The 12,081-nt window shown below is 45.8% G+C and overlaps 1 protein-coding gene across 1 annotated transcript; it reads left to right on the top strand.

Annotated features, from left to right (window-relative positions):
* Positions 1 to 214: 214 nt before the first annotated feature.
* On the top strand, positions 215 to 6,596 carry LOC146861414 (uncharacterized). Its single transcript, XM_085646239.1, has 3 exons — positions 215 to 290; positions 371 to 497; positions 5,265 to 6,596. The coding sequence occupies exons 1-3, from the start codon at positions 215 to 217 to the stop codon at positions 6,448 to 6,450; spliced, it is 1,389 nt and encodes a 462-aa protein (XP_085502365.1). The 3' UTR covers positions 6,451 to 6,596.
* Positions 6,597 to 12,081: the final 5,485 nt, after the last annotated feature.

Raw genomic sequence — 12,081 nt, 5'->3', positions numbered from 1 at the left:
CTTCACACATGTAAACTATTCAGCACTGATCCTTGATATGTAATTATAGAGGTTGGCCTGAAATTCAGCAGAAAGTGCAAAATTTGCTTCGGTGAAGGGATTTTCGAAGCCATGGGTAAAATGATATTTTGACTTGTGGGTGCACCCATGCCCTTGCAATAAGGCTTGTTTTAGCTCATCGAATGCAACCTTGTGCTGTATTGTGCCGTTCATTATGGATCCACAAGACAGCCTTTGTAGCAACCTTATTGTAGAACTGTCCCTTGGTGAAGTGTACTCCAAAAAGAACGGTAGGCTGGTGGTCCTCATAAAACAGATAATGTATGGATTATTTCTCAAGTGCCTTTGTTCCTCTTTATTGTTCCCACAGGGTCCTGCACAGATGTGGGCACTGATGAGGTGGAAGATGGCTTCTGGGATAACTTAAAGGAACTACACAGCAGCGCGCAGCGGGCAGCGCAACAGATCCAGGAGTCGCAAATCAGCAAACAGTTCAAGTAAGCATTGTCTGACAGTACGAACAAAAAAATCCACCAAATCAATGACCAGTCACTATCCCTCGTGCAAGTCCCGTTTCTTACAATGATTACTCCAAGCCAAATTGTTGGTAATACTTACACTACTCCCTATTGTTGTAGATACTTACACTACAGATATTTTTCTACAGTTTCTTAGGATAAGCCGCATTGTGAGATGGTTACGAATTCTTAAACCCCATGGTTAAACATCTTTAAATGACCCCTAACCATTGAAATCTCAACACTGGCTTTATTTTTACCGATCCATTAGCCAGATCCCCCCGTTCAACTTCTGATGACCAAGGCCAGTTGTCAGATATGGAACCAACAAGCCCCTTTCTTGTATGTCCCTCAACCGCGTCCTGTTCCAGAACTCTTTCAACCTAGTCAAATTGTTAGGAATCCAGACACAAACCTGTCCTGGGCAGCCATACCACCTGGCCCATTTCTAGATGTCCCCTTGTCAAGCACATGTATTGGAAATCGTTCCTAAGAGCCGGGAAGCTTGAATTCCTATTAACTGCAGGTTTTCCACGAAGCGAGGTTCATAAGGTCCCGTTGTTGAATGTCACTCAGTCCTACCCTATCATCCTTCACTATGGTCCATTGTTAGACAACCTTCTGGCAACTGCTCTTCTTTGGGACCGTCCATGAAGACCCCCTGCTCAAAATAAATACATGTTTTAGTTGTGGAAATGCCGCATTCAAACCCTATTCACATTTTTTAATGTGACTTACAGTCTTTCCTTAACGTCATCGTCAGATCTCTTTTCTAAGCCCATGTGTTTAGAAATGCCTTTGCAAAGCTCGGTTGATGGACACGCATAGGCTAATCCTTTTTATTAAAACTCCATGCTTGAATGTTCTCCACCCTGTCTTTCTTTTTAGGGATTAGAACGTAGATTTTAGCGGCAGCTTTCATGAGCATTGGTTTCCTGCTTTAGGTTAGGCAGCGTCTTCAAAGTCTCATACCCCGACTCACATCCTCAAGAGCCTTAAGTGGGTTCTAATTTGTCCTTTGTCTGCCATTGATTTTTTTTTCTTTTTTTAAGTATTTTAAGTTCCTCATTGCTACAGTAATTATAAATGGGTTATCGTGTACAGAATAGACATAATAAAAGAACAAAGTACAGTACGAGCGGCATTACCACTAGGATACATTAAATAAGAATTGAGCCGACAGTTGTTAGCAACGCTTTATGATGGAATTTCAACAGTAACCCCAGTTCCACACCCAAGGTATCATGCACCCCATTTTTTGAGGGCTCCCTCTATTTCCTGTATGTACACCAGCTGTCCCAGACTTTCCCCCATTTCTTTGGGCAGCCCTGACTCTGGTACACCACATGTTCAGCCCTTTAGCACCAGTCTACATCAGCTTCCCATCCTGTAATGAGTGGCAGCCGACTCACCCCCCGGGCCCAGGCTAAAGTTCTCTAGGAAATCCTAGAGGCCAATGTAAGGCATATTTTTGGGAATTTATGCCACTCCTCTCCGCCACTTATACATAGGAGGTGGCACCTGGCTGTGAGCGGCACGTTAAGTCCAGTGGCTTTGGCCATAATTTGAACCAACTCCCTCCAGTAGCGTTGTATTTCCAGACATTCTCAGAGCATGTGACAAAAGGACTCTGTCTCACCACAACCCCTGGGATATAGGATTGTGTCGCACTTCCGGAGGCGATGCAGTAGTGTACTGGAATAGGATGATCAATGGAGTATTTGCTATTGGATGAGGCGGAACAGAGCTCGTATGGCCATCTGGGACTTTGTATAGCCTCCAACCAATCCTCCTCTTCTATAAGTCCAAGGTCTCCCTCCCACGCTTCGTGTGGCTTCTGCAGATGGTCGGGGAATTATTTATCAGGTTCTTATAGGTTAAGGACACCGCCCTCTCTGTCATGGGGTCCGGTAGGAGACAATCTTTCTAAAGGTGCCAACTTTGGTAATTGCTCCATCTCCAGTATGTGGTGCCTAAGAGCGTGATCCAATTGTAAATATTTAAAATGTTCCGATTCATCCATTCCATACTCCTGCCATAGAGCCTCAGATGTGAGTAATGCTTGCCCTCTCCACACATCCCCCAGGTACTCAATGCCTATCAGTTCCTGGTTGGAGAACCCCTTCATATCCAGAACCTCTTGCGGAAGCTCGCTGTCCCCCAAGTGAGCGCTGTCTGTCAGTTTGTCATCCCACCCCAGGAATCGAGTGGCTTCTCACCATGTCCTTACCGTCAGCTGTGTATGAAACGATAGAGCGCCCTCACATCCTTTTCAATATTGCAGTGAGGAGCAGCCCGAGTACCAATGGCCTCCTTTTCCACAGGGTACGCACGCTCAGTACTGACCGAGAACACTCAGTCGTTTATTACGATCAATTGTGCCGACCAGTAATATTTGTGTATATCTTGGACTACCAAACCCTCTTCATATACCCCTCTCTGAAGCTTGCAGAGTGCGATTCTTGAACTGCCCCAATCCCACAGGAGTTGCCGTAGTGCATCATTGACTTTCCTATAGAAGTTAGAAGAGATTTACATTGACAGTCACCGAATCTAACTTTGGTTCAATGGTACCCTTGAGTATCGCTTAAGGCAGCCATGATGGCACTGAGAGAGGGTTCTGTCGTCTCTGTTTGTTCTGCCTGTATCTCCAACACCAGCGTGTTCTACCCATGACCGCAAGTGCAAGTCGCTCGGTTAGGGTTCGCCACAGCTCCTTACTGTTGAGCCTCATTTGGGCCCCTCTGAGTTCCCTGTTTGATCTCCTGTCATGCCATGTCTCAGTTGGATCATCAGTATGACGTACAAGTGGGCCATCACAGCCGAAAGGGCAGAGCCACCGCGCCTCACAATTACCCGCAGCCACTGCCTCCTCCAGTCAAATCAGGTCCAGCTTCTTGAGGCACCTTTAAATGCCCAAGCAGAGCTTAGCGCCCCGTCACATAGCACTGTTTACAGCATAGTCTAAGCCCTGTAGGTGATTCCTCAGTCAGTGCATTTAAGTTGCATCAAGAATCTTTCTTCAGGTACTTGCAGGGCACTACCTGGCTCCGCTGGGCTCCCTGTGCTCCCATCTCACCAGTCCAAAAGTCATGTAGGGAAGGCCCCCAAAGGAGAAGAGGCATGAAAGGGGAGGGCCGGGGAGAGGAGAGAACCAGACAGATCAATTGAGCTTATTAGGCACATGGCTGTAATCCCCCACTGTATCTCTCCATCTTTGCAGTGCACCCCTTGGTGCCACTCCGGTATGCTATTTGAGCCACCACCTCTCACCAGCACCGGCAAGGCTGTGCACTCCGTTATGAGAAATGGGGAGCCCTGTGATATCCTCAGATCAATGCCCCTCCCCTATTCACACCTGTCCCAGGGCTTCTCTGCAATCTGTTCTCTTTGCCATGTAATCCCCAATCTTCGATGCATTTCTAACCCCTCATTCACTCATTCGGGCCGCACCGTGGGCCACATCCACCGCCTGTCCAGGCCGTGGGCTACGCAGTCCCACAGTCTGCCTCTAAGAGATCGCACCAGTCCATCTGGGGAAAGGCAGGGGGGCCAGAGAGGCGACCCCCCCACCTATGCGCTCACCTCTGGTTATTGGGGATCATACCGGGGAACTATGTGGTCCTCCAGTGGTGGGGATCGGCAAGTTACAGCCTACGACACGAGGCGGTCCTCCCAGTCCACAATCAGCGGGGAGAAAATAATTACTTGCACCAGACCACCACTCACTGTGGCATGCTCTGGTGTAGTTTTACTGCGGACAGGGTCAGAGAATGTGTTGGATGTTGAGGATGAAAGGTTGGGTCACAGGGAGCTCACTTAGTACATGGCCATCTTGGCTGGTGCCAAGCCATGCCCCTGCTATTGAAATCTTTAACCTCACCTCTCCTCTTTTGGCCACAGGTTCTGAGGTTTCTTATTGTATCTCTACAGTATTCATCTAACATGTCTCCCATCTTTAAATGCCTGTTCCAGCTTTCATAGCATCCTAGTTTTATTTTGAAGACTATGGGTTTCATATACCTTTTTGCTCCTATTTTCTGCTTACCTCAGCAGTGACAGGGGGCTTTTAGTTATATCACAATTCTTTAACCTCTAGTGCTGCTCACACCAGCTTTGAGACTTTGGTTTTGCCTCACAGCCCGAGCCTAACGGTCCATTTTCTTGGGCAATGTGCATAAGATCACAGGGTTCCAGGGCCCAATTATCCCAAAGGTAAGAACATGGGCCTATTGTGAATACACTCTTCTGGGCACTGCATCCCAAAACACATAGCAGTACATGAATTCAAGGGACTGGTAACATTGGGCACAAGGGGGGATTCTATATAAGGAGAATTCTTGAATGTTATGTTCTAAGAGGTATTAGTGCTTCTCTATACAACATCCTCACCTACACAGACAGAGAGCTTTTACTTTTTATAATACTGTTACCCAAGCCATGCCCTTATTAGCTTCTCTCCATTCCAAGCCCAAATTGAGTAACCCACCAGGCTGTTGTACTCACTAAGTAAGGTATTTAAGCAAAATGCGTGTATAGTGCATGCTTAGAGAATTGACCTCCCTGAGACACTTTTAAGACTATTATGGACTTTGTGGTTGATGCAAGAAATTTTAGGACACAGATATTGGAGGAAGAGGAGAGAGGAAAGGGGAGAAAAAAGGGTTAGCTGTCATATACTAAAAATATAGGATATTTCATCTAAAATAGTAATATTGATCAATTTTTGATTTTTTTTTTCCTTAGCACTCTCCTACAAGAAAATCTCCAAGATGTTCCTCTTTATGCTGCACACCTACAAAGCCAGCTCGTTCCATTCACCGCCCAGCTCCATGCACAGCTCTCCCAAGACTCAGAGAAACTAAAGGAGCAGATACACCTGGAGCTGGAGGAGTTACGCTTGAAGGTGTCACCATATGCAGATGATATCCACAAGCAGCTTAACAAGAACATTGAGGAGCTACAGCTGAAGCTGACTCCATACGCTGAGGAGTTTGCCAGTCGAGTACAGGAAAATGCAGAGGAGATTCGTCAGGCGCTCACCCCATATGCCAAGGAACTTGGCACTCGTGTCCAGAAAAATGCAGAGGAGCTTCGTCTCCAGCTCACCCCATATACTGAGGAGCTTCAAGCCAGACTCAAGGAAAATATGGATAACTTCCAGGCAGCATTCGTTCCATATGCTGAGGGGCTAGAGGCCAGACTTCAGGAAAATGTTGACCACCTTCAAGCAGTGATCAAGCCATATGCTGAGGATCTTGAGGCCAAACTCCAGGAAAAGATGGACAGCCTCCAGACTGAACTCTCACCATATGCCAAACAGCTTCAAGCCAAACTGCAAGAAAATGTGGGCAACCTGCATTTGGCCCTTAGCCCGTACGCTGAGGAACTTCAGGGAAAGATCAGTGAAAAAGCGCAGCAGATGAAGAAGAACCTGGGCCCTTACAGTGATGAGGTCCTGGCGAAGATTGAGCAGAACATTGAGGAGCTGCAGAAGCATGTGACACCGTACGCACAGAATGTCCAAGAAAACCTCAACCAAAAGATTGAGATCATGGCCTTCCAGATGCAGAAAAACATAGACGATATGAGAACCAAGTTCTCTGTCAATGTGGAAGATGTGAGACAGCAAATACTCTCCTCCACCAACCAAATCAAGGAGAAACTTCACTTGGACGACATTGGGCAGAGTTTATCACCCTACTTGGAAGACTTTAACAAGAAGGTGAACCAGAGGATCGAGGAGTTCAGCCAGTCAGCCTCCCCATATGGAGAGGATCTAAAACAAATGATCATCCAGAGAGCTGAAGACATGAAGAGGAATCTGGATCCATACACTCGTCAAGTCCAGGATCAGTTGGACATGCTTGAAGGGGGCATGAGAGATAAGATCACCTCCTTCCTGAACATGAATGACCAGGCTGAAAACTGATGGGCTCATCGACCAGCACCAATATTCTGAAGAACCCGCTGTTATTTAACAGAAAACACATCCAGACTCATCAGCAGACTTAATAATAAGACAGTGCAGAAACTCCAAACTCCATTTCTGGGAATATTTGTAAAATAAAATAATGAAACATCCTCTTGAAAGCTGCACATGACCAATAAAATAGATCTTGCATACCGCATTTCAAGCCTGGTTAATGTGTCTACCGTTGCATTGTTTCTCTTGTTGAATAGCTGGAACGTGCCCCCCTGACATTATCCGATATACATTGGTTAAGTTGGGGGCTATGGTTTGTAGTTGTGATGAGGGTTTGGGATAGGGTCTGTGGGACTGGGTTAGAATAAGTTAATCTTTGGGTTGGGGTAGAAGGTTGGGAATCAGAGTTAAGGTGTGTGTTAGATGGTTAGGGTTCTAATTAGGGGTTAGGGCAGAGGGTTGCAATTGAGTTTAGGGTTTTCAGACTACTGGAGCTGGTAATGAAAAGGCATTGGCAATAGTATTGTGTTGATTGTGGTGGTAAAGAACATATTGGTATGTAGTTTCATAAAGATGTGTAGGCCACAATGTAATTGTGGATGGTGCAGCGGATAAAGCTGATTTGACATATTTAATGATGCACAAGTGTAGTGGAACCAGTCCACTGTCAAATTGCTGCTTTAAGGCACCCATGGGCGAGGGAAGGTCCACAAAAAAGTACTTTCTACATTTCTTATAACTTGACTGGACTCACAGCAAGAGGACTCACTTACTAGCAATGGTGTGAACAGGGGATGCACATGTGTATTCGTGCACTCTTTCAACAGGCAGAAGAACACTTGTTGAGCAATGTCAAGGAAATTTACAGTAAACCAGTGCTCCAGACATTCTGTCAGGATGGGGGGCAAGAAATCACGTGCCAGATTCCCCTTTGAGCTTCTCGTGTGGCTGGAGATGAGTCAGTGACATGTTAGGTTTCAGCTTGGCATAGGCCTGACCCTTCCACATACACGCGACCCTCGAAGAGTCATCAACCTGTTGGAATATATATTGTTTTCCATATATAACGTGTGGCGGATATATGGTACATCTCTAAAACAGCTTTACACGTTTTTTAAGAACCCGGCAAACAACCATTAAGATACATAACAGAAAATTAACACAAATGAAATTCTGTCATTATGACGAAAATCCAAAATGAAGATTGACAGCCTGGCGAAATTAGACCGGGAAAAAATACATTTAACAACAAAAACAGAAAGATTTTGTGGAAAAGGTATACTAGGCATAGCTTTCAATACCTGTTACTGGGATTGATTCCTGGGACTGGAGAAAAATGTACTTACAATTCCAGTTGCAATAGGAATTGTTTGAATAAATGTTTATAAAATAACAAACAAAAATGTGGCGCAGAATGGGAGCTTGGGGGGCGGACGAGCACAGCGAGGTCCGCTCCCTGGGCAGATTGGGAGGGGGGAGGAGGGGGCGTGGCCGAAGCGGCCATTTTGTAAGTTTTGGGCTACATTTGGGAATAGCCCAAATGTAGCCCAATTTTCGTAAAGATAGCCCAAGGGTATATAGGGCAGTTACGCGCTTTCCCAGCCACCATTTTAGGTTTGGTGACCTGGTGGCTGGGAGCGCTAGCAGTAGTGTGTAAAACTTTTCCGCTCCCGCCCACCCTAATGTTAGGGGTGGAAGGGGTGTTAGGTCTTGGGGTGAGGTTAAAAAAGGGGAAACCTGGCGGGCAGCATTTGTTGGAACAGGTACATAGGGGCAGTTGATGTATTGTCGCTGGAACAGGTGCAGGCGGGGTGGTTGACAGTTGGCCGGGATTGGCTAGAGTTTGTTGTTATAGGTTTGGTAGTTTGGGTCCAGGAACAGGGAAAGGGTAACCAGTTTGGATAAGTTTAGATTAGAGGTTGGATAGTTACAGTTGCACAGAAGGCAGGTAGGGGTTACGGTCAGGGGAGTTTGGGAGTTGGAAAGGCTACATGGTGTAGGATTGGGTTATATGTTGGTTATGGAATGTTATGTTGTATTTTGGGGGATGGGGGAACTGATGTGGGGATCATAGGGGTGGGGGGAAAGACCAAGGGGTCAGGAAGTTATTGTATAGCGAGGCGATAGTTTTGTACGGCAGTGGCCAAGGAGTTAAAATTGTGATATGCACCTGTTTCAATAAAGCGGCCTTTTTCACACACAGTAAGTGGTATGGTGTCGGCTTGCCCCTCCTCCCCCCCTAATCTCCCAATGAGAGGTTTTGAACGTTTAAGTGGATGGAATAAACCCTCTCAAAAATAAACAACAAAAAGGTTAACCTAGCTGAAGGGATTGGCAGGTGAAGGGTGGGAACACCTCTTAGAACAGCAAAGAAACTAAACTGCAAGCTGAAAGAAATGTTTTTTTTTCAACAAGATGGGCTTTCATCAGGTTGGATTCCTCAGCCTGGTGATAACCATTCTAGGTGGAAAAAATCATCATAAAAGTTTGATGAAGAAGATTCATCAGAGCATTGTTCTTTAGATTGCATTTTTGTTTAATACACATACAACCAGATAAGTAAATGTTCATGGGCAACACCGGTTTACTCTTTGAGACGTGTTTGGCGGGGATAAACCAAACACGTTGGCTACCTGCAATCTGGAGACCAGGATAGACGGCCCCATGTTTATGAAAACCATGACCCCTCGCTGAGATCAGTTCATATAGGTTGTATGACAGAGGCACGTGTGGCTGAACCACGTGTGGCTCTACAACGCGGTCCCAATCACAAATGCGTCTTAACCACGCGTTCATTTACCACGCATGCCTTTACAATGATATTCGTTGTAAACACTTGCTTTCTAAAGGAATACGTGTGGTAAAATCAGAACTAGAGGTTCCAAGCTACTCGCCCATTCAAGCAGATCCGCTAGGAACCACCTGGAATACCCTCTAATCACACCCCGAAAACGTCCAAAACCGCTCCTTTCAGGGGCCCCAAAACAGGTGATTTCCCATTTAAAAACTAGGCCTAAAACCATCCTTACCGTAGATGGATTTCCTCCCAAAAAATCACAGGTACAGTAGATATTCCTAGCCATTGGTGACAGAAGCCGCTTTCACCTGGGGCAAATCGTCCCCCCCAAAAGCATTTCTCACCAACCCCTAAAACGGGCCCTTTGGATGACATTGCAAACCCGACCGTCACAAACAAATGTGTTTTGACCCCTTCTATTGCATTGATCCTCTTGAAACTTGGAGGAACAATAGTCCCACTTATCCCCAAGTGCCTCAGCATGCCGCATCCTTATTGAATCATGGCAAGAGGTATGACTTATAACCCAAAGACCCCCCACCCCGCCCACTTAAAAACAAGCAAAAGTAAGCCAAAACAAGTCAAAAACATACCAAATCCAGGCCAAATCTTGCCAACTCCAATATGCATGCAACTAAAATGGGCCCGGAGCCCTAGACTCCGAGAACCCTAGCCCAAACCAACCCATAGTCCTAAAAAGTAGCCTGACCCCCCCCCCCCCGGGCCCTAAAACCGCCCCCCTAAAAACTACCTCCCTCTCCAAACCCATTCCCATCCCCTCTTACCTGTGTGCGCCGGGCCTTCTGTCCCGAAGCTTCTCGTTCCTGCCCCCCCATCCGTGCATCTAGACCGACCATTGCCTTAACCACACATATGCATGGTTAAGGCATCTGCCTAGTTAAGGCAAGCATGGTAGCACTTGCATTGTTGGAAAACATATGGCTCTGCCCGGATGTATGACGTTACAACGCACACTTTTACAACGCATGCACTTACAACGCATTTTTTACAACGCATAATCCATTACAACGCACTACACTTACAACGCATGACACTACAACGCATTTTTAAAAACTACCATTACAACGCATACCATTACAACGCATAATATTTAATTGCATTTAAGGTAAGTATTAGATAGTATAGGGGTAAAAATTACTTTTCTAACTCCAGGGGGTGCAACAGTAGGGTAAGTGTTGGATAGTATAGGGGTAAAAATTGCTATTCTAACTCCAGGGGGTGCAACAGTAGGGTAAGTGTTGGATAGTATAGGGGTAAAAATTGCTATTCTAACTCCAGGGGGTGCAACAGTAGGGTAAGTGTTGGATAGTATAGGGGTAAAAATTGCTATTCTAACTCCAGGGGGTGCAACAGTAGGGTAAGTGTTGGATAGTATAGGGGTAAAAATTGCTATTCTAACTCCAGGGGGTGCAACAGTAGGGTAAGTGTTGGATAGTATAGGGGTAAAAATTACTATTCTAACTCCAGGGGGTGCAACAGTAGGGTAAGTGTTGGATAGTATAGGGGTAAAAATTACTATTCTAACTCCAGGGGGTGCAACAGTAGGGTAAGTGTTGGATAGTATAGGGGTAAAAATTGCTATTCTAACTCCAGGGGGTGCAACAGTAGGGTAAGTGTTGGATAGTATAGGGGTAAAAATTACTATTCTAACTCCAGGGGGTAAAACAGTAGGGTAAGTGTTGGATAGTGTAGTGTAATATTATGCGTTGTAATGGTAGGCGTTGTAATGGTATGCGTTGTAAAGGTATTTTTTAAAAATGCGTTGTAGTGTCATGCGTTGTAAGTGTAGTGCGTTGTAATGGATTATGCGTTGTAAAAAATGCGTTGTAAGTGTAGTGCGTTGTAACAGTTGCGTTATAAAGGTTGTTCCCCCTCTGCCCTCATTGTTTTTTTTTTTTTTTTTTTTGAAAAACCTTTATTGACATTGCAACCAAAGACAAGTATGGGCCTACAACCCTCGGGGCCGGCCGCTAAGCAGTTAAAGTAACAGCAAGCAAATCTTAATCACACGCAGCACCTCGGGAAGCAGATTCTCCATGCTAGTATACTCTAGTCCAGCGAACAGCCCAAAGGGGAAACCAGGATATAAAAGGTTTTCATTTTACAATAAGGGATAGAAGGATCAGGTGCCAATCAAGTTCTCAGCAGCGAAAAATGGCAGGCAGAGTAGTGAACGCCAACAATGAACAGCAATCTATCAAGTCAATGGCGCAGAAACAGGAGGTTCAGGATGTGGAGGAATGTCACGAGCCGTTTGCGCCTGCAGTCCCCTGCCCAAGGACCCAGAAGACATCACGGAAATTGATGCACAAATAAAAAACAATGATTGGCAACGAAGGAAACCTACCATATTGACCCCAGAAAAGAAAGACAAAGAAGAATAAGAGAAGAAAAAGGAGGCCATAGGAACAAAGTAAAGGACTAAAGAAGCCCCTCCCCCAACCCCCCACCCTGCACCTCTGCAGATGACTACGGCCCCCCCCCCGCAGTGTGCCTGTCGCCCCAGAACCAGACCCGAAATATAGAAGAAACAGAGAAAAAGGGGAAAGAGAGGAAACCCCCCCTAACAGAGAAGGGGAGAGAGTAGTAAGAAACTGGAGGAGGGCCTTCGACCATTCCCCTGGCTTCTCCCTCCCGCACAATATATTCCTCCCCAAAACAAACAGTAAACAACAAAAATTCGACCATGTCTAAGAGAAATGGGGAGCATTATTCACAGACTACACTATCAGTTATGCCGTGAGAGCACACAACCCCCAAGCCCGCCCGCCTATTAAATGACAACCTCTGAAGGATCAGCCTTATCCTTGGCCACGCTT

The sequence above is a fragment of the Triturus cristatus genome, chromosome 3_1, assembly GCF_964204655.1.
Source record: "Triturus cristatus chromosome 3_1, aTriCri1.1, whole genome shotgun sequence".
Classification (NCBI taxonomy): domain Eukaryota; kingdom Metazoa; phylum Chordata; class Amphibia; order Caudata; family Salamandridae; genus Triturus; species Triturus cristatus.
This window is presented reverse-complemented; position numbering and strand designations above follow the sequence as displayed.